This window comes from Gordionus sp. m RMFG-2023, chromosome 3 (assembly GCF_954871325.1).
Source record: "Gordionus sp. m RMFG-2023 chromosome 3, tfGorSpeb1-WG-v2, whole genome shotgun sequence".
Taxonomy (NCBI): Eukaryota; Metazoa; Nematomorpha; class Gordioida; order Chordodea; family Parachordodidae; genus Gordionus; species Gordionus sp. m RMFG-2023.
In genome coordinates, this window is record NC_088777.1 from 54,017,715 (window position 1) to 54,041,174 (window position 23,460).

Here is a 23,460-nt window from a genome sequence, read left to right on the forward strand (position 1 = left end):
TTTTCAAAATTTAAATTTATCTGAGATTTAGATTCATTTATAAAAAAATATTAAAATAGCTTTAAATTATGGTAAATTTTCAGTAGTATGAAGAGTTTTTCCAACACTCATATAGATACTTATGTTGCTACTACAAACTAATACATAAGTATTTTTATATAGATAATCTACTATTTAATACTTCAACATGAATTATATTACAATACATAACAATTCTGAAATGAAGATTCGATAATGCTTTAAAATTTACTGACCCCCCCCCCTTCCACCCCCAACCTCATTCCTATTTGCCAACTGAAAGGTTTAATTAATAATTTTAAAAAATTATTAATTACAGGAGAAAGATAAAACATCCTTTCCTCACCCCCTAAAGGTTAATAATTTTATAATTGAAAACTTTTAAAAATTATTTAAAAAAATTAAAAATAAAAATCGAATATTATTTTGCATTTTCATTTATACATACATATATTATTTTTTAAAACTAAACAAACATTCTGTATATATATTATAAATTATTTATAAAAATATTTAATAAGAAAAGTCTAAAAAATATCATATCATTCAGTAAAAACCAATTTGATGACCAAAAACGATTTTTTTTAAAAAAAAAAGGATTTATAAATTTTTATAATGATTTAAATCGATTTCAAGAATTCTCTCAAAAATGATCCCCTAAAATTTTAAAAACAATCTTCCTAATTCTTTCTACAGTGGAATTGACAAAGAAAAATATAAATTATGGTATATTTATATAGCCTTTTTCTTATCATTTAGTTTTTATTTTATCAATATATAAATGTTGTATATTGTAAAACGTATTATCGTGATTCAAGGATGATCAAGGATTAGATATAATTTACGTGGCGCATGAGGAAGAAGCCGCGGAATATTGGAACGATACCTTGAATCCCATGAAACAATGGACGAGTAATTTGCAAGAAAATCAAGTTCAAATTATCACGAATTTGTTCTTTTATTCTTTTTGTAATAATTATTCCCAATAAATCGCCAATATCATTTTATTATTATTTTTATGCCTTTGTTATTCTCTCGTGTTAATACAGTCATCTCTTATACTTACTACCAGCGCTATAATCTTTTTTTACGCTAAAAACTTTCAGGGCTTTTGCTTTTTCGGGCAACCGTACCAAATTTTCTATTTTTTTAATGACGGAATCTGAAATATCTAAAACTTCGATTTGATGATTCTCCTCCTCATATAAAATTGTTTTCATATTTGATGAACCGTCATTTTAACGTCGTCATGTTTAACATATTCTACATAATTTTTCCAAGTTTTTCTATCCCAAAATTTTGAATCTAGAGAACATCGATTTCGATCCAAATCATATACTCACATCTTTATTTTAAAAAATCTTCAACAGCACACTGAACTTGTATTATGGCTATCCAAACTTTCAGTCACTATAACGGTAAACTCTCTTGTTCTCCTGATTCAGAATCAAAAATTTCCCTTTTCCCATTAATCGTCATTTCTAAAAGCAATATGATGACTGCCTTTTAATATACCCAGATTTAGAACCTTTCTCTGACATCCCTGAATGTATTTTCTGATTTCTAACTTAAAAACCACCCCATCATTGCAATGATATTTTTTAATTATTTTCAATCATACAAGTTATTTATCACATTTTATTTAAAACGTCTCCTTATACTTTGCATCGATTATCGTTAAATGTATCTCTTACTATTATTTTTGTATCTCTTCATCCGCCAGATGTGTTAATTGATAGCTCAATCTTTCGATCTAAGTTCATTTTTGCAGGCAATAACTGTCTTGCTTATTTCTTACATTAAATAATTATCATTTTTAAATTATAAATAAAGAAGAAAAGAAGGAAAAAGAAGAGAAGAGAAAAAAAAGTTGATAATTAAAACTTTTTAAAAATAAACTAAGCTATAAAAATATAACTTTATTTAGAGGACAAATTTTAAATTTTTTAATTAATTTTTCTTTATTATAATTATTAATAGTTTCATTTTTTAAAATTGTTGATATCAATTAGTATTATTTAAAAAAAATAAATAGTAAAATATGGGTAGGAGGATAAGATGAGTTCCAATTTCCAATATTCTTCCAGCAAGAACACATTTTATATATATAAATATACTATTATTATTAAATATAATTGGATCGGAATATCAAAATATTTCTCAAAACGTTATAAGAGTAAAAAAGAAAATAACAAAAACAAAATAAATTTTTTTTAAAATCCTTTGTTTTTTTTAAAAAAAAGGAACTGTCATTTTGAAACAGATCTTTGAAGTTATTATTTTTAAAAAGTTTTTTTGAGGGGTGGGGGTGGTGGGTGGTTTAAAATTTTTTGGAGGTAACTGTCCCTTCCCTCAAGTAGGCCTCGAATTAGCCTGGACTACGGCCCACTTAAAATTTAAATATGCCCATTCTTAGTATTTTTGTGCATATAATTAAAAAAATGATTCAGTTTCAGCGCTACACCCCTACAAAAAAGTTTTATAAATTAGAAAATTACTATATTCAGCAATAAATAAAAAATTATTCACTTTAAATTACGGATGAGGGAATTTATTTGCTAAGAACTTCTCCAGCAATGCTAAATCCTCGTTCAGAAAAGAAGTACTATGCTAGAATTGCCAATATTTTTCTAGTTAATCTTGACAACTTTTAGAAAAATCTTTTTATTGTCGTTTTCACCAAAGTATGATTATCCGTTTGAAGTAATATACTATGAAGTAAAAAAAACCATTAATAATAAATTTTTTAAAAAAAGTAAATTTAACATTTAAAATATTTGTCCATAAATTGCAAACTTAGCTTAAAATCTTGGTAGATTATATAAATCAAACTCGTTTACATTAAGATTTAAACATTTTGTTTTGCCATTTGGAACGGTGCTCTCCTCTATAACAGCCTCGTGCTCCCATCTGTTGTGGCGTAAGTTTTGACTTGGATCTATCCATTTCTAACATTTACATTTACAATGTAATATTACCCTTTAATTGAATTCTCTCTTAACGGGTAAGGGTTATATTTTCGTCAACGTCTAAATTTATATTGTTCCACTAATCAAATGCAACATGTTTTTGATATGCTTTTTTGTTGTTGGAACTTTGATTAAAAATGTTAACACTAATCATTTTAAATAACTTATAAATGTTTAAAAAATTTTTAACCCTCCCGCCCATAATTAATTCAAAAATAATTGCAAAGATTATATTATCTTAAGATAATTTGACAATTCATATAGCCATTCAGATAGCTATCGGGTAAGGGAACACCCATCAAAAATACAAAAATTGATATTGAAAAGAAGAAATTACGGCCGATCAATTAGAAAATAAACAAATAAACACGATAATATATATCGGATAAAAAAATAATGTTACCAAATAAACAACCAAAGGGAGTATAGTATAATCATAACAGTAATACAAATGACAAATTTTACAAAAAACAAACAAATCCATGCCATTCTTACAGGATATATTATCTAAGAGTGAATGCTGAAGATATCTAGAACGAAGAGAACATATTAAACAGTAACAGAGAAATGAGAACAAAGGGAGAGTTTTGAAAAGGAGAAGATGAAGATAATGCAGCTAAGTCAAGATTTGCAATAGAGATTGGGTATAAAGAATTAAATCCCACGAGAGAGGCTAAGCCATTCCGGTTGGAGATAAATGTTATGTATTCAGATAAAATATTTTAAAGATTATTAACCTTTTAGTTTTGTTATATTTTCTTAATATATCTCATGTTTATAATTTGAATACATGCCTATTGAAAATAGAGAATATTTTTTTATATGTATATTATTTTTCTTTAATGTAGTTTTTGGTCATTACAAATTCGTAGTTCAATACAATACCTACATCAATACTGTTGGGCGTAGTTTCTTTAAAAGGGATACTTAGATCTTGGAGATAGACCGCCCTCATTTATGCACTCAAATCCATAGCCGAATCTTTTTGAAAGATTAAATGATTTTCCTTGCTTCCTCTGGTGAGAATTCTGCTGGATGAGATATTGGAATTGCATTTATCTTAAGCCACGGGTTACTTCGAAGCTAACTCAATGTTTGAAATTAATGGGAGCCAAAGTGTCTGATAAAAAAAACTCTATTTAGTGCACATTTTATGTCCAATTATCAATTTTTCTTACTAATTTTACCATTAACTTATATGGATTGATAAATAACCTTTAGACATTATTTATATTGAAGTCTTATCAATTTTTTAATTTATTGGGCGAGGAACAAATTATTCTTATCTCTCTCATTAGGACCCTGAAATGCATGGAAACCAAATAAAAAGAACATTTCCCAGTACTGTGGAACTGTACGATTTTGTCACAAGAAGATCCTTCGTGGGTTTCTTAAAATATTATCTGGTTTTGATTGATAAATTTGTGAATTAATGGAAAAGAATTTGAAGTTCAGGATTGCTCTTCAATAAGTTATCGGCTGTGGTGAGAGCTGGAATATTATATAAAGGGGATGCTTTGCTCATATACAGTAGAGAAAATGGGGGAGAAATAGGATATGCGAAAGGTGATTGATTTGATAAAGAACACAATATGGCATTTTTAATGTGTGTTCTCAGGGTCCCAATTTTGTTAATAGAGGTAATCAGCCTTCAGCCTTCAGCATGACCATTTTTATTTTCTAACAGAGACTTTTGTAAATATGGATATTAATTTATGTAGAAGGGAAGGGAACGAGTGATTTGGCAAGGAAATGTGTATAGAAAAATATATTATAAAGAGTGCCGACGTCATCGAGTTGGTAGAGGTGCACAAATTGGATTTAGTATGTTGTGTGGGCTAAAAAAACAAACTATAACTTGTATAAAAAATTTTTAAGATTACTTTGAGTTTTCAATGAATTATTAAGATAAAACTAGCTATGATGATGAATGGAAATCAATACTTGTTTTTTAAAAAAAAGGTAGGAGAACAGTTTTAATTTATTATGTAAAGTAGCAGCATTTGAATGGGAATTAATAAAATAGATATCTGTCAAATCCATGGAAATTATCATGTTCTAGCATTATAAAAAAATATATATATATAATTATTTTATGCAATAGGGGGAGGGTTTAAACGTTCATAATATGCTTATAAAATTAATTTTTTTTTCTTAGTTCTATCTTTAACAGAAAAATTATTTTTATATGTATATAGTCCATCGTTAAGCATTATGGAACTGAGGGCGGTCGTTCTGCCGCAAAGATAAACGCGGCCCTAACGATATACTTCATAGGGTACGGTCTTTCGATCATTTGCCTCTCCACGGCTTTCTTTATCCTCTTATCCTACAAGTATATAAAAATTAATAGATTTTTTTAAGATAAAACATTAAAATTGGGGATGGAAGAGCGAAGGAAATGAGTACCACAAAATTTATTGGCCGTTCAAAACAAGAGAGGAAGAAAATCATCGGATAGATGGTTTGCAAATTTGATGTATTAAACAATGTGTAACATTACCCCCCCCCCTTACCGAAACATTGCCAAAGGCTTAGGAAAAAGTCCGACCAAAACAGGGGAAAGTGTCAACCAGTAAAGGAAAAGATTCAATCAAAAAAAAGTAACTGTATCAATCAAAATGGAAAAGTCCCACGATCAAAAAAGGAGAAAAGGGTCAAACAAAAAAGGAAAATGACCAATCAAAAAAAAATCCCATTCAAAAAAGGAAAATCTTTAAAAAAAAAATTATTTTGGTAAATCATTGAATCTTGGGTGAAATTTTTAATATTATTTTTTTATGGATATAATCATTATTAGGTTAATCACGGTAAAAACTTTATAAACCCAAATGATATATCGACCCATATACACAACGTATTGAGCATTTATGGAGGGATCTTAAGAGCATCCCAAGATCCCTAGAACAGGAAGATAATCTTCTTTGTCACTTATATACAAGCAAATATTCTTATTTTCGTAATATTGCACATAATTTTCTTTTTAGCTAACATTTTCAAAATTACATTTGGTAGAAAAATTTTATATTACAAATTTTGAGAGGGTTCTCCAAATTTTTCAGGGGGCTCTAGCCTCTGCGCCTTCCTCCCTCCCCTAGTGACGCTAACTGCAAATATGTCAAATTTAAGTAAATTAATTTCTCCATTTCTAACTCATCATTTTATATTTTTGAAATAAAATAAGTTAAAAAAAATATGACATAATCCTAACTTAGTAGCATCCAATAATAAAACACCACGCCTTTTTAAATTAAAAATATATCTCCATAAAAACCTTAAATAAATGATTGCTTCAAAAAAATTTTACCAATAGCCTCGAGATCTCTTACAAGTGTTTGTGCAGACTTAACGTAAAACATTTCCATAATTCTTAATTCATTTGTAAATTAAATGATTTAACCCTGTAAAAATTGATAAGAGTATATAAATATTAAATATGTTTAAACATTTTTTTTGCTAGTCAAATAATTTTATTTTCGATATAAATTTAAAAAAATATAGAAATTTTTTCCATCAAATCTAGTCAAAAACAACTTGTATTTTTTTCTTCTTAAAAAAATATATTAAAAATTTCCTACATATTTTTAAATTCAATTTTTCTTGAATTTTTAATTTTAATTTTAATTTTATTCTTTTTTCTTTTTATTTATTTTTATTTTTTGCAATTGTTTTTATTCTCAATTTTTTTTCTTTTTAAAAAATAATTTATTTATTTTTAATTTTTCAAATTTAATTTTAATTTCTCATTGGTGGACATCAAATTATTTAATTACATAAAAGAAATTGCTGAATTAAAATAATCGTTTGGTTACAAATGAACTTTTTTTAAAATTAAACTTTAATAACAAATGATATATAATAAATTAATAAAAATACTTTATTTTTGGAAATTTTAATATTTATAAAAGAGGCATTTAAAGTTTTGAGCAAGTAAATAATACTTTTATAGTTATATTTGATACTATATTCTTTAATTTATCAAATAATTAAACGTAAAATGAGGTAAATGTTATAATCTAAAGAATTTCAGTCGTTTTTGTTATTCGTTCTATTTGTTGAGTACATATTTTAAAAATAAAATCGTGAAGATACGGTAGTAACCGGTGTTGTTAAACGGCCAGCTTTGAGCCGATTTTTAAAAAAGGCAACTCAATATTTGACTCAGAAGAATATTAGGCAAGCCTGAATATTTTGCTCATAGAAGGAATAAAGGTTTAGACATGTATTATCGAAATCTCGAGGTGTTAGTCTATATTTTTTAGGCTAAAATATTGAGTTGACCATTTTAAAAATCAGCGCAAAACGAGCCGTTTAACAACACTAATGGTAGTAACAAGGGGAATAAAAAATTAATAGTGCAACCAAAGCCTTAATAATTGACCCGTTAGAGGAGATAGTATCATGAATATAACATCATGTTTTAAAGTAAGCCATAAAACAGTAACAAATATAAAAATAGTCTCATCTCAAAAATGGAATGAAATATGGTTTAGCCAAAGTCATGTGAGAGCAAGAAATTAAATCAAGAACGGGAAAGATAAATGGTATAAATTTGGACTTTATCTTTTGAAAAATTAAGTGAAATGATTAAGGAAAGATATGATGTAGAAATATCAAAAATACGGTATCAAGGTTACTAACAGGATTTTGGTATAGTTTTGAAAGGGCATCACTAAGTTCAGTTAGAAAAAAAATAATAATATCGAGATTCGCAAAGAATATGCGAATTGGTTTGTGGATGTAGCCTACAATTATGAGAGCGTGTTTTTCAGTATCAATTAGATTATGAGTATATTTACAAATAAGTAAATAGGCTATTAAAAATGTCCCAATTATACCATTGCTATCACGATTTCGGGAATATTCAGATTCGGTTCTTGCTCCTGCAAAGCTATACACATTTAGCAACTTGGTGAATGAAATATTAAATCATTTTGAAGGAAGTAATGTGGTGAATATTTTATTTGTGATGGATAATGTTCCATCTCATCATAACCATACGATTAGAGAATCGATAGAAAGAAGAGAGCATGCAGTAAAATATTTACCACCACACAGTCCTTATCTTAATCCCATTAAAAATGTATTAAAAATCAAAATCCTAATAACCCCCTCATTCATAGTTAGCGAGAATTCGCGGCAAATTTTACAAAATACGCCGTATTTTCGCATTCTCCGCCGCTAATTTGCGCTAACTCTGAATGGATAACGAGAAGGACTCATTTCGTAATATAGAGCACGGAGAGAGATAGGAATATATATGGAGAATGCTAATAATTAATTATAAATATGGATATCCAAAATTAGAATTGTTAATGATTAATACAAATTTTTGTTTCTTACTATATATACATAATAATTGTAAAGAAATAATTTGATATGCAGAAAATTCTAATCAAAAAATATTTTGCCTGCCAATGAGAAATAAAAATTAAGTAAATATTAAAAATAAACTAATTATTTTTAAAAATACAAAAAAGAATTATCAAAAATGAGAAGAAAAATAAATTGAAAAGAGAAAACTAAAGATTAAAATGACTTAAAGAGATTGTAAAATAAGGAAAAGATACAAGAAAATAATATTTAAAATTTTTTTTAAAATATTTAAAAAATTAACGATTTTCTTTTTTTGATTGACACTTTTTATTTTTGATTGACACTTTTATTTTTGATTGAACCTTTTATTTTTCTGTTTGACACTTTATCTTTTATAATTGACATTTTTCATTTTTTGCTTGACATTTTTCCTTTTATAATTGACATTATTTCTTTCTTGAATGGAAATCTCTTCATCTATTTAATTATATTTATTAAAAATTTTTATAAAAAAAAAACTTTTCTTATTTTATAAATTCATTATATAATTGTGACATTCTTCAATCAATCCAAAAAGGAAGAATAAGAGAAAAATATAACATTAATATTTTTCTGACCTATATTTTATTGACTATGCCACCACCGACCTGACCCGAGAGTCGACAGGTCCGCCATACATGATTGTTCTTGAAACACGATTCCTACTAAAGGTCTGCAATGGGTGGGGTTTTAGCCGGACCACCCATACCCGTCCATTTTCAGGTCGGGTGTAGGTGGTCGGTGAATGGTGGGCGCATTTAAAAATATTTCTAAAACAATAGGTGGACAGGGCCGTTGAATTATAAATATTTTTTTCGGGGGTGAAATGGGTAGAAGAGAGTTATTATGATTATTAAAAAGTCATTTTTTTTTAAAAATTTCATAATCATAATAAATAGGAGACATATTTTATAAGTTTAAATAAAAAAAATACATTTCAATAAATAAATGTAGAGCCAAAATCAACGGTTTTTTTATAATTTTTTTAACATTGGGCGGATGGGCAGGTTAAACAAATCTTTGATAGACGGGCTGATGGGAGGGTAAAAAGAAAAATTGATGGGTGTGCTTGGCGGCTTAAAAAAATTAAAACAACTAGTGGGCATTTTTGTTGGCTTAACCCCAACCCCTAAACCTATAATTCTTACATATAAATACATAAAAACTTTATATACATGGAAGTGTATAATAAAAGAGCATTTCTAAGAGATGTAAGAGATATTTAAGTCTAAATGACTTAATATATACACTTTAAATAAATGAATAATTAGCCTAGTTTGGCATTTAATGTCATTGATTCAGAGAGCCAAAAAACCACCAAATATTCAAATTACAATTTTACAAGGTTAAGGATACAATTAAAACTATATTAAGGGTATGATTTACATGATAATTATTACTTTCATTTTGTTATTTAAATATTTTATTAACCGTTTTGTTGGCATTTAATGCACCTCTGCTTAAACGTTATCTCCATAAAAAATGGTAAGGAATTTTGAAAAATAACGAAGGCCCTAATCAAATTGACCAATTAAACAGAGATTAACCCCATAGGGGGTTAGTTATATACTTTCTTTTAATAATAATGCTAAATAAAGTATTCCTATAAATTTTAATTTTACATTTATTTCGATTCCTCAGAAAGCTAAGATGTTCCCGCAACAAAATACACTCCCATTTGATAATGTCATTCCTGCTGAGCGAGATTTGTTGGCTGCTGTTTTACGAGGTCTTCAGACACCGCACTGCCAAAGCAGGACACAAGATTATATCTATATCTCAATTGTTAGCGGAATTGAAACAACCTTATCAGCCGCGCCCTTACCATTTGTCCAAAGTGCGTTATAAAATTATTTTTTGGGGTAGGGTATTATAATATGAAATACTATTGGTAGTAGCTTTATTAAGATGGATTTTCCTTTTAATATTAATATTTCTAAAAAGCCTGATGTGAAAGGAAGGAACAAATCCTTCTCTATAAAAGTGTTTGGATGCCAACTAACTTCTTATAAATCACAACCCAAAATTATTTTTCTGCTATCTACGAATCTGGGGGTCCTTAAATATTTGCGCTATGAATAATATCAAATTTATATTTTCATTACCTATACTATATACTAACTCTTAGTATTCATTTGCCTAAAATTAAAGTAACTCTCACCAAGATTATATATTTATAAATTTTTCGGAAAAGTTTATAACTAAATAATTTTTCATCATAATAGGCTTACATTCCTTTTTCCGATTTCCAATTAACTTTAAGATTTGCCTATTTAAAAGTTTCACTTGTCAATCTACATATTTTTTCCCATTCTTTTTCTAAGGCACCATCATATTCATATTCCCACCGAGTTTTGTGTCTATTGAAACCCTTAGAGCCTCTCCATCTTTCAGCTCCGTTCATTATCGCTAAAGTTTAAATTATATACTCTTCTTGCAATTCCATTGGTCCACTATAGTTATCCCCTCTTTTGCTTAATTGTACAAAGCTCTATCTTATTAGAAATGTCGATTCTAAATATTTGAAACCATATGATTTTTACATTCAAACCATCAATACAAATCATGAATTATTACAATAAATGTTATTTTATTTTATACCCATTCTTATATATAACTCAGTTTTTCTTTATCTTTTTTCCAATCATTCAACTATCTTTTCCTCATTAAAGTGCATCAGAGTGCAATTCAATCATTAAAATATCATTTTTCAATAAAATCATTTCTTATTTTAGCTGATAAATAGGAGTTGTGTAGATTTATATATTCGAAATACACTTACTTTTATGAAAAAATTAGCTGTAATAAGTTGAAATACGCTTCATGCAAGTTATTCCTAAGACTTTTCCGAATTAGTTGAACGTCGAAAGTCTTATCCGTGTTGATTAAATATATGTTTTTTCTAATATTCTTGAATTTTGTCTAAACATATACTATAACATGTTAATCAATCATTTTTATATTATTACCTATCAATGTATATCATTGATTTAATAACCCAGTAGTTTCAGTTGAACATCATACCTTTTATTTTGTATACTACTTACTAATACATTTTACAAGAGTCGACTAACTTTGCCCAACACTAAGTCTAATTTATATTAGCACTACTAGAGCTTTAAAATCATTTTTAAAAATATTTATATACTTTTCTAAACACTTCTTATAAAACTCCTGAGCTCTCTTTATTTCATGTCTCTAATTTAATAGCTCCTCATTGTACTCATGCCATCTATTTAATAGTTTTTCTTTTCTTTATCTCTTTCCCTGATATGTCCTTTATCAATCTTGTGTCCACAATATCTCTCATAATGCTATCTCTTACATTTACACCTCTCTTATCTATACCCATGATATAAGCCACTCTAACCTCGTCCTTTTTTAATCTTTCCCAGGTTTTATATGATCTCTTTTATCCTTCCAACATCTTCTCTTCACCATCATGTTACTCTCTTCATATATTGACTTGACTTGCATTTTTCAAGAACCCTATTATGTCACTCTTCAGATTTTTGTAATGAGATTCTACCTCTCAGATTACAAATTAAAATTGATTCTCCTAACTCAGTGGCATATGTTTCTTGGGCGCTTCTTAATTTTGTTCAATTAATTGTAGATATTCGAGTTTATGAGCTAGGGTCTATATTTCTATTTTTAATCTATTACTACCAATCTATTTTGACATGGTTTACCTGATTCACTATTAGGTTTTTTTTTATTTATTTCTTGAAGTCATATAATCTATCTGACTTTCCCCATAATCAATCTTATGCATCAGAGTGATTCGCATAGAAAAATCCATGATTTGGGTAGGGAAGGGAAGATTATTAAGTAGGTTTTCCATGTAAAGATTATACATAAAAGTAGTCATTTTAACTTTTATTCATCACACAAATTTTCCGAAAAGGGGTAGCCGTCCCCACATTTTTCTCCCTTACGCTACGTCGGTAGTTAAATTTTTGTATTATATTTGGTTTAACAAAGACATTCTAAAGAAATAAAATAAGAATTAGAATAAAAGAACTAATAGTGACCTAAATATCATTTTTTTTTAAAAAATGAATATTTATTAGATTTCGATTTGCAACACCTTATCAACATTCTACATCTACTTCCACACTACGACATTCTTTTGGATGTTCGTGGAGGGCGTATACCTCTACCAGGTTTTGATAATTGACATTCCGGGGAAAGTGTTCTCCATGAAATATTACTACATCATTGGATGGGGTAAGTTTTCTGTTAAAATAAAAAAAATTTCTTAAATGTATTTTTTTTGAAGGGAAAATTTTGTTGCCTCATGGAAAGGAACAAAGGTCTTTACATATATTATCGTAATCTCGAGGCTTGGACACTATTTTTCTTGGCTAAAATATTGAGTTAGATGGTTTTAACCCTTTGACCCCCAACTTTTTAATAATTTTAAAAAAAAAATTTTCTGTAAATTATTCATTTATACACTCCATAGATGCCCAAAATTTTTTTTAAAATTAATTTTAAATACACAGGTTAAAAAAAAGGACGATGCAATTCGACATCATCATCAGACATATTGTAATACAAAAAAATACAAATATCTATTTGATTAAAATGTTAATATATATATTATATTTACTTTTGCACATTTTGTTCTGGAGCATGCGTAGTATGGCATTTATGCATAAATTGGATCTTTGCTTCGTTTCGCAGGAATTTGGTCAATGACCAATGTTGTCATATCTCATATCAGATATAGGAGCTATTATAGAAGAACTTTTTTTTAAAAAATTGTTGTTCATTCAAAGGTATCTATGATTTTCTTTTACTAATTTTGCCTGCCGATAACAATGCCTTGACAATTATGTGTTTTAAATCTGACAAGTTTCATGAATTTATTCTCTTTTTTCATGGCATATTTGCCGCCTATACAAAAAGCCATGGAAGAAAAGGGATTCTCAGATAGAACCTTTTACCTTTAATATCTACAGCATTCAACAAGCATGTCATGTAAATCGACTCCTCCCATACCTTCATTATATATTTTTAATATATTTGGTTGGCACTTCAATATATTTTTTGCTACTTAGTGACGATCTTTCTACATTTTATCTCGGACGAACACCGACAAAGGATGAGATGACGTGCGCAAACTTATTGTCATTCCATTTGGCAATTAATATATTTTCTTTTTCATCAATTTTACATACATAGCTCCCCACTTATCTCTAATTCTGATGATGTTGGATTAGTTTGCTTTCCCGCATAAATCTTAAAGTCATATACAATACCGTATACATTTTGTTCACGTATATTATTTAGTATATTATCTGAAATAAATAACTTAAAAGTAGATATGGAGTTGATATATTGGTTGAAGTGGAAAATGTATTAGTAATAATTTGTGTCCAATTGATGGATATGACCTGCTCTCCATTTCATATTATTTTTGGATGATAATATTATCATTATTTTCTGGATCTTCTATCTCGACTTGAAGATTCTTAAATGTTGGTGTTGATGAAGTTGATGGAGAATCAACGTGAGAAGTGCGCAAAATATCTTCTTCATTGTCTGATTCATCGATCCGAAATGTCTCTCTCGACTAGTATTAAATTATTTGTCATCTAATAATTATACAGATTCATTTAAAAAGTACAATAAATGTAAAATTATAATGTAAGTCGGAGGAAATATATCTTAGTAGCGTCAAATACAAAATTGGTGTGGTCTGATTGATTGATTTAGAATAATATATAAAAGGTATTCTAATATCCCAATTATTTATTTTGCATCATGCACTTTAAGTTGATATAAAAAAAAGAGCATATTGATTTTTAATAAAATAATTATTCATAATATTATACTCTTATTTTTAATAATGAACAAAAAATTTTGAATTATAAAATATTATCAAAAGAATTCGTTATATTGTCGTTATAAAATCATATGATTCGATAAAAATGGTAAAGATAAAATTATGGAAATATGATTGGATGAAATTTAAAAATAAAACATTATGAGTTAATAATTTTAATAAAATACGAAAAGTATTTTTATTATATCTATATTATATAATGTTAAATTAAATCTATAGGCTTTTATAAATTTAAAATATATAATTATCAGAGTTGTTAAAAGATCTAGACATAAGTATCAAGATCCTGTATCTAGATATAAAAATGTGGTATCTGTATTGTATCTAGATAGATTTTTGATTAATAATCTGTATCTAGATATTATTAGACGTTGTATCTGTATCTAGATCCATTTAAAAAGTATCTTTTAACAACTCTGATAATTATATTATATGATGTCAAAACAAATTGCGAGACGTCAAAGGGTTAAAAAATCGGCTCAAAACGAGTGGTTCAACAACACCAGTTTTTGGGCAGAAAATTTGGTTAACCGCAGGTGATTTAAAATGGGGGGGGGGAAATGATTCGGAGGAGTGGAGAGGAGACTAGATACTGTATTTAGCAGAGTTGTTAAAGGATCTAGATATATAAAAATGTGGTATCTGTATCTAGATAGATTTTTGATTAATATATCTGTATCTAGATATTATTTTAGACATTGTATCTGTATCTAGATCCATTTAAAAAGTATCTTTAAACAACTCTGGTATTTAGTGATGTTTAATCACCCTAACTTTTGCCAATTACTATATGACCTAGTCCATCTTAAAACCTAAAAAATTAACTTAGATTTTCTAAGTTGAATCTAAACTTGAAGATTAAGATCAATTTTTTTAGTATTAAAACTTGGCAGTTGACAAAATTTTAGTGATTTAACAACACTAACTGGCTGTATTCTTAAATTTTAATAAGTTATGGATTGGCATAATAAATGCAAGAAAATGTAAAATATATGTTATATTTTTATATGATTTTATTTTAATATTAATCCGGTCAAAATTGGAACTTACCAGATAACTTGTACTTGACTGGATCAGAAGTTTTTAAATTTTTTTTAAAGTTAATGTAAAATAAATGAAAATTTATACATTTTAAATTTTGTTTTTATATAAAATATAAATAGATTTTATATGAAGAAAAAAAAAATCTTTCTTAAAGGTTTTTCAAATTTTTTAAAGTGTCCAGAACATCTAGGCCTCTGTTAGAATTTTTGCAACTAGACTTATTGGTTTAAGTGAATATTAAAATAAATAATAAGTTTACATAATAATTTAGAGAATTCACTCATAATTTTATGCCCGAAAATAATTGGATATATATATAAAAAGTGCAATCTTTAAGTTATTAATTTTTTTTTCCGCCATGAATTTCGTTTTTCTATTGGTCTATCTTGAATCAATTTATAAAATAACTTTCTCCCAATTTTTTTGGTTTATAAAAATCGATTTTGTACGCCTTTGATCAAGCATCCAGAATTAAGTCAATTATTTTTATATATTTGGATTTAGTTTCGAGGCATCTTTTTGAGATATCCAGAATCTGAAATGTTTAAACTATTAATTATAAAAAATTATTTTGGGTATCTTACAAAGTTTGTGCCAGCATTAGCGGTATTTTGCCAAATACTATACAGAACTAGCTTTGTTAAACAACTCGATTTAACCAATTTTAAGCTGAGGTTGTAGTCTTGATAATATTATATAAGCCTAGAGATTTCGTTAATGGAAGGCCCAAGTCTTTCTGACACATCTATGAGAATAATTTCTTAAGCTTGGATAATGTTTTTTGAGTAAAAATCTTGGATTAACCCTTTTTTTTAAAATGAACCATTTATAACAACAGTGTACAAGGACTCAAGTTATAATAGAAGAAAGAATAATGAGTAAGGAAGAACTTGTACATTTAAAGGGAGAAAGAAACGTTTTAGATTATAAGATATCGAAAAATTGTAGACTTATTTTATTGTTACATTCCCCCTTTTTTTTAGGCCTACCATTTGCATTTGCTGTGATTTGGTATTTGACGAACAAGATAATGTACCACCATGCGTAAATATTATATATTATTAACATAATATATTATTATATTTATTTTGTCCTTTTAATAAAAAAAAATGCAGATCGGACATTTATATTGTACTAATGGTTCATTATGAGTTTGAAAAAAAAAGTTCACAAATTGACTAAAAAAAATATAGATTATATATAATTATAATCTTTTTTTTTTTTATCTTTCAGATGCGTTCTAATCTTGAAGATCAATCTTCTGCATTACATTTATGTCGTGCCAATATTCATCGTCCTTCTAGTATTTTTTTTCTTGTCAATTAGATCTATCCTCTATATTTCTAGATAAATATTTACATACTTGCTAAAATACTCAAATTAATGGTGGACAAAATTTATTCTAAGAGCGAAAGACGAACCCACAATTGTTTGTAAGTTTGTCATTTCTTTCTTTCTTTCTTTCTTTCTTTTCATTATCTATTATCATTATATTTTATTTATTTTAAAAGCCATATTCACATTCATTAATTAATTACTTTATTCTTTTAATATTTTATAATTTTCGTTCGATAAAAAAAAATATATAAGCAAATTTGTCAAGGGTTTCTTTTGTTTGTCAACCATCTTAGGAGCTTCGTATATCACAACACTGTACACACCTTCGCATAGTCACAAAACGATATTGTCATCCTACGTATTACCATTTCTTATATCTACGCAGGTTTTAACGAAGCAAATTCTAATAATCAAACAATTACAATATTTTATTTGTTATCTTTAAACAGGGAATATTAGTTTCGCTTTACTGCTGTTTTTCCAACCACGAGGTTACAATTTTTTTTATACACATTATTTAAATTTCTTAATTTTTATATATTTTTGGCAAGTCGGAAAACAATTTCCCGAAAAAAATCCGCCTCACTATTTTTGAGCGGAGGATTAAAAAATTATTACACTTAGATTTTTTAGTTTTGGGAATTATTTTTTTTCATATTTCTATCTAGCTTTATGTATGTAACCAATTATATTTAATATAACCAAAAAAAACTTAATTTTTAGGTTAAAGCAGTAATATGGAAACATCTAAAGTCTTGTAGGGAGTCCAAATGTTTGTGTCCATCTTGCCGAAGCCGGCTTAGCATCGATCCCTTGAAAAACTCTAAGATAGACTCCCCAGATTACCATCCAATAGTGCATCACGGTTCAATAGGTTCAGCAACTACTGAAGAACAAAAAGGGTGCGCTCTTATACCCTTATTGGCCCGTAGAATTCATCATTCCGACAAAAACAAAAATTCTAAGCAAAAATTCGCAAAGTCTAACAAAGACAAACATTCAATAAATATAATTATTAACCCCGCCTTCCCAACGAATATTAAACTTGTGATAGAAGGTTCAGAAGAAAATTGAATTTTGAATCTCTTATATATAACAAAAAAAAATTTAACATTATGTTGTTTGAAACTATATTATTTATCATTCGCCAAAGGTACACACTACTATAATATCATCACTGTAAAATATGACATTGTACTATGTATCGCATATAATATTTTACACTGAATCGTTAAATTTAACACTTATCTTATATTTTTATTGTTGTTGTATGTGTAAGTAATTCACGAATTTAATATATATATATATTTATATAATATTTTTAAAAATAGAATAACTCTCAGAATACTAGTTCACAATAATAAATAATATTACATTTAAATGATATAAATAAAACTTTGTTACTTTATGGAGAGAACAGAAGGTCTATAAACTATTCAATCGTTATTAGTTAATATTATTATTATTAATAATTATCATGTCTTTTGTTTTTTAAAAAGAATGTGTGTGTGTGGTGGGGGGGGGGGGGGGGTTATATACTAAGATATTCAGAGAATAAATGTTCAAAGAAGTGTTTTTAATTACCAGGTTGAACTTGGGGGAAAACATAAGAACCGGAACTTGAACCTTTCAAAATATTTATGAACCAGGTGAATTTTAAAATTTTCAGCAGTTTACAATAATTAATTTCAATGGCGAGTTAACATCCTATAAGAGATATTTAGCCTAAATTTCCTGGATTTATGTTTTTATGCCCAACAACAAAGGAACCTAGAATAATTTGAACTTTAAGGTTTTTTAGGAAAACTCGAAAAACTATAACCGTATTTTATCAGAACCCGAACCCCCTTCTTAATGTGTTTCTAACTCTGGTTTAAAATAATGTGTCATGTGATCTATAATATGATATTTTATTATTTTTTTTACTCCATGGCAACTCAATGAATGGGTGATTACAAAAGGTATTAAAACTAACAATATTCGTAATTAAAGAATGCATAAATTATACAAACAAACATTTTAATGCTTATAATTCATGTTTAAATTTTTATCTATTGAAGTTACAATGCGCGCATATTGTTCGACGCAGCGTTTCAAAAGCGCAAATTAAAAAAACGCAAACGTAAAACTATATATGAATTGAAGCGTTAATATATTTTTTTTAATAGGAAAGCGTCTAAATTTAAAACAAAAATGCATTTAAAATGCATTATTTGCGTTTTGAAAATCTGCGTTTAAACGTTCGATTTGCGCTCATTATTAAGAAGAAAAAATTGAGTTTAACATTATATTCATACTTTAGGATGTAAATCTTATCATATTTTTTATCCATTTTACATCTCATAGGAAAGGTAATTAAAAGTGCCAAGAAAAAAAAAAGATAGTATAATTGTAAATTTTTGTTATCTAATGTTGGCTCAAGGAAGCTCCATATTTTCAAATAATATAAAATTTATTTCTCTTTATTTCATTTGAAAGAGAATAATAATAATCGTAAAAATTTTTACTCATATATTACAATGTTAATGTTACTTAAAAAAAGTGCGTTACATTTACCTATACAAATTATAATTTTAAGTTTGTTTAATTAATAATATTATAAAAATTAAAAATTAAGCTCCTAGTTTCTTAATTTGTATCGAATCACTCCAAATTTTTGTAGCGAAAAAGTCATATCTTAAATATTAGAACCAATCCGAATTTTATAAATCGAATTCTTATTTCTCGGATCGACTAATGACTTCTTAACAATATTATGTCGCATCGAACTCCCATAGTACAGCTGTTAAACGGTTCGTTTTGAGCTCGATTTCTAAATTTATCTCTAATAAATAAATAAATATTTTTTAATATTGGTAAGACGACAAAGTTTGCCACCAAATGACGGTCAAGATGTCAAATCCCAATTTTATCTCCCACAGATCTCTGACGTGTCTTTAAATGACAAGACTTCAGGAAGCCGATTTCAGGCTATAACCGATAAGCTAAAAACCATCGATACAAATTTTTATTTATTATTTTTTTTAGCAGGAAGCAAGATAATTTATAAAAATAGGAATAATATAACATGATTTGTTTCGCGAATTAGAGTACGCTTGCTTAATAATGAATGTGATATTTATATTTTATTATAAGTATAAATGTCAAAAGTTTTTTAAAATAAATTTTATAATTAAAAAAAAAATAACATGAATTTTCATATTTTTTTTAATTTATACAAAAAAAAATTGTTTATATTGTCATCAAAATCTATTATTTATATTTTAATTTAATTTATTACAAATCATTTATCACATGCGTGATTAATAGAACTATTTTTTTTTCTCTAGTTTGTTTATTAGGAGTTCAAATTCAAATCAAACTAAAAAAAAATTTCTAAAAAAAAATCTCATTATTATAAAAGAATTAAGGCAATACCGGGGCACTTTGGATACAGGAGCATGTCAGTCTATTTAAATTTGAAATACCTTGTATGTTCTGTTCTGAGGAATGGGAATTCTCTTGGTTCACGTGTTTAGGATTCGATTTTGTGAGCCAAATTTTTCAAAAAGCTAAAGTTAAAGGAGCCAACTGTCCGTTGGTGGACATAGCTATTGGTGAGAATATAGAATTGCTAAGGACTTTATATTTGTTTATTTTTTTTATTCTCTGCTTGAGTAAGCAGGTTGCTGTTAATATCAGTGGGGAAGTTTCTTTTTATTCTGACTCATGTGTAATCCCAAATAAGGAATTTGCCCATGGCCCAGGGGGATAGTTGCCAGACCGTCGGGTCTCTAGCTATCATCTGTTAAGAGGTTGCAGGGTTCTATAGTATTCGGTATACGGAGTTGTTTTTAATAGGAGACTTAATAATTTGTTTATTAATAAATGTCGTTGGTGACGTCCTTGACTTATGCAGTTGAAACCAGCCTTTCATTGGCATTTACAATTGCAGTTCATGCAATTATTAAAACTATAAACTTCACAGAGTTATAAAAAGAATTTCATCTTGTTATAATCGGTTTAGTTTAATCAGATATATTCCCATTTTTTCCTTGCCCATGTTCATCCCACAAATATTTGAATTGGGAAAAAACAGTTTTACAAAGTGCAGACTTTTGTATACTCTTAATTATATTTATTGGTGTAAAAAAAAGGTTTCATATTGGGATCGGATCAGATTAAATCATCTTCACCTGAAGAAATACGTACCATCGAAACAATATCCTTTATAAAATAAATTATAATATTAGATTAACACATCTTGATTGATTCACTATTCATTAGATTAACTATCTTGAATATAAATTTAACAACAAAATTTTAAAATAAAAAGGAAGGAATTTGGTGGTTAATTCTGACTTAAAAACTCGACTAAAAAATTAATTTAAATAATTTTATTATACAATAAAGTTTTTTTAATATATTTTAAGAAAAATCTAAAGTAACGATTAACGTGTTTATTAACTGCGTTACTTTTTGTGGTTAATGCAATAGGTCAAGTTTGACACTATAAAATACAAGGCATCCTTAATCTTGAATAGATGTCCAAAAGTTAAATAAAATGATATACACAGTAGAGAAAAAGAAAGATTTGATGATAAAATTGGGGTCACACATAAAAAAAAACAATGAAATTCAATAGATAAGAAAAGATTTTTTATATGAAAAATGTCTTTTTTTTTCACCATGTGAATATGAAAAATAGTAAGCAAGCATTACAAGTAGTTTAAATTATAATTACAAAATTAAAAAAAAAATTAACATAAAAATTTTATCCTTTAACCCCCTATGGGATTGTAATTATAAAAATTTTTATGAAAAAAATGATACATTATAAAAACTCGTAAATTTATGATAATTTCTTTTCAATTTTTTATTTTATTTTAAAGTCACACAAGAATCATTGGATGGAAGGGATGAGATGAAAATCCATATACGATCGAAAATTTATCGTTATTATAATTAATTCCTTTCTGGTGATGGTGTTGAAGCATGTATATAACCTATCATATCAAAACATATATTTGTTATACGCGACTGCGCAGTATTAAATTGACGCTTCAAGATTATTATGGAATGGCAGGGAGCCGGAGAATTGTTCCAGGATGATTTAGGTATTTAAATTTATTTTAAAATTATATAACAAAAAATACATTATCATTTATATAGGAATTAATTCAGTTGTATTATTATTTTTTTGTGGTTGAGTGAGATGAGGTTAATTAGATGTTTAAAAAAAAATTCACTTAGTTTTATTTATCTTATTAAAAAGCAAAGGGATTAATAAAAATATATAATAAAAATTCGCAAACAGACCATTTAATTAAAAGTCAATTATGAATAGGTATTTAGGTACTTAATTTTAATTATTCTATTATGTCCTTAATAACACATTCAATTTTACAAAATTTAAGATAAGATCATTTAAGGGGGGGGGGGAAGATATACTTAAAAATTATGCCTTTAGAGTAAGTAAGTAAGTCATCTATGATATCACATTCTTTATTACTATATTTATAACATCTTCAAAATTAACTTTTAATTAAGAAATTTACATTATAAATTTTTTAAAAAGTATTTGACATAAATCTATTAGTTTATTTTATATTAAAATATATATATATATATATATATAAATAAATAATAATAATAATTTAATTTAATTTAATTTATTTTTTTTTAATATTATTTATATTATATTATTTTGAGTTTTTATGTTTTGAAATTACATTTTATTAAAATATTTATTATTTATTTATATTTAGCATTCATGATCAATTATAATTTTAACAAAATACACTTTTATATTAATAAAAGCATTATTTATATTGTTTCTAAACTATTTTAATGTGTGTCTTTTTGCTTTTCACATTTAAAAAAAAGAAGGAGAGAAAGATAAAATTTAAATATATATTCTTTATTATTTTTACAACTTTCTTTTGAAAATGTTAATTTATACATTTTATTTACCTTTTAAAAGGGTAAATTATTTATCAAAATTAATGAATCGAAGATTAAAAACTTGAGTGGGAATTCGATACTTTAATTCCATATTTTTTCCCAAAGGCATTCAAACAAATACGCCATATAAAATTATCATTCCCAAAAATTACCTAAATTATTATAATCATTCTTAATTTTATGGACGAAATATATAACTATGATGAAACTTTGATGAATGAAAGCTAAGCGAGCAGGTTAATTTTTGCTAATTTTTCCTTAAAAAGTGTCTCGAAAATTAATTTAGTAATTGACTTTATTTTATTACATTATATAGCGTTAAAAAATAATAATTACGGATTGTTAAAGACCAATGCTTATTTTAATTACTAATTTCAGAAGGCACTTTAGCTGATAAGAGTATTAAGATCCTGTTCGCAAATCTAACAGAAAATATTTAAAAAATCAATGAAAAAAAAATAAAATATAAAGAAATTATAACTCAAATTTAAAAATTTTTAGCTGAATTTTTTTTATCTTAGATATAAAAATTTCTTGATCCTTAGTGAGACCCCTTATTTTTGAATTTAATTAAAAGATATAGGTAAAAAAAAATTCTTTAAAGTAGATATGACTATATAGGAATGACGTTGTAAAATTTTTTATAGATTATTGTTAAAGTGAATATATTATTTTTTGGGAATTGTTAATATCTTATGTTTAAGTAGTATGAATGTAAATTTTTTTTTATATATGGTTTTTTCACTTATAATTTGAATTTGTTACTTCTCCAACTTTTAAAAATTAAGTAAATTATTTATATCAGAAACCTGCAGACCCGGTCCTAAACCCGGCCCGGTAAACCCGGCCCGGTAAACCCGGCCCGGTAAATCCGGCTCGGCTCGTATTTCAATTATTATATACTCGCCATTATTAGCTATAAAAGTCAAAAATAAATAT

The 23,460-nt window shown here is 26.8% G+C and overlaps 1 protein-coding gene across 1 annotated transcript; it reads left to right on the forward strand.

Annotated features, from left to right (window-relative positions):
- The first annotated feature begins 676 nt into the window (after window positions 1–676).
- On the forward strand, window positions 677–17,652 carry LOC135927115 (corticotropin-releasing factor receptor 1-like). Its single transcript, XM_065463053.1, has 8 exons — window positions 677–744; window positions 837–950; window positions 5,186–5,322; window positions 9,984–10,179; window positions 12,416–12,572; window positions 16,224–16,284; window positions 16,474–16,543; window positions 17,302–17,652. The coding sequence occupies exons 1-8, from the start codon at window positions 742–744 to the stop codon at window positions 17,650–17,652; spliced, it is 1,089 nt and encodes a 362-aa protein (XP_065319125.1). The 5' UTR covers window positions 677–741.
- Window positions 17,653–23,460: the final 5,808 nt, after the last annotated feature.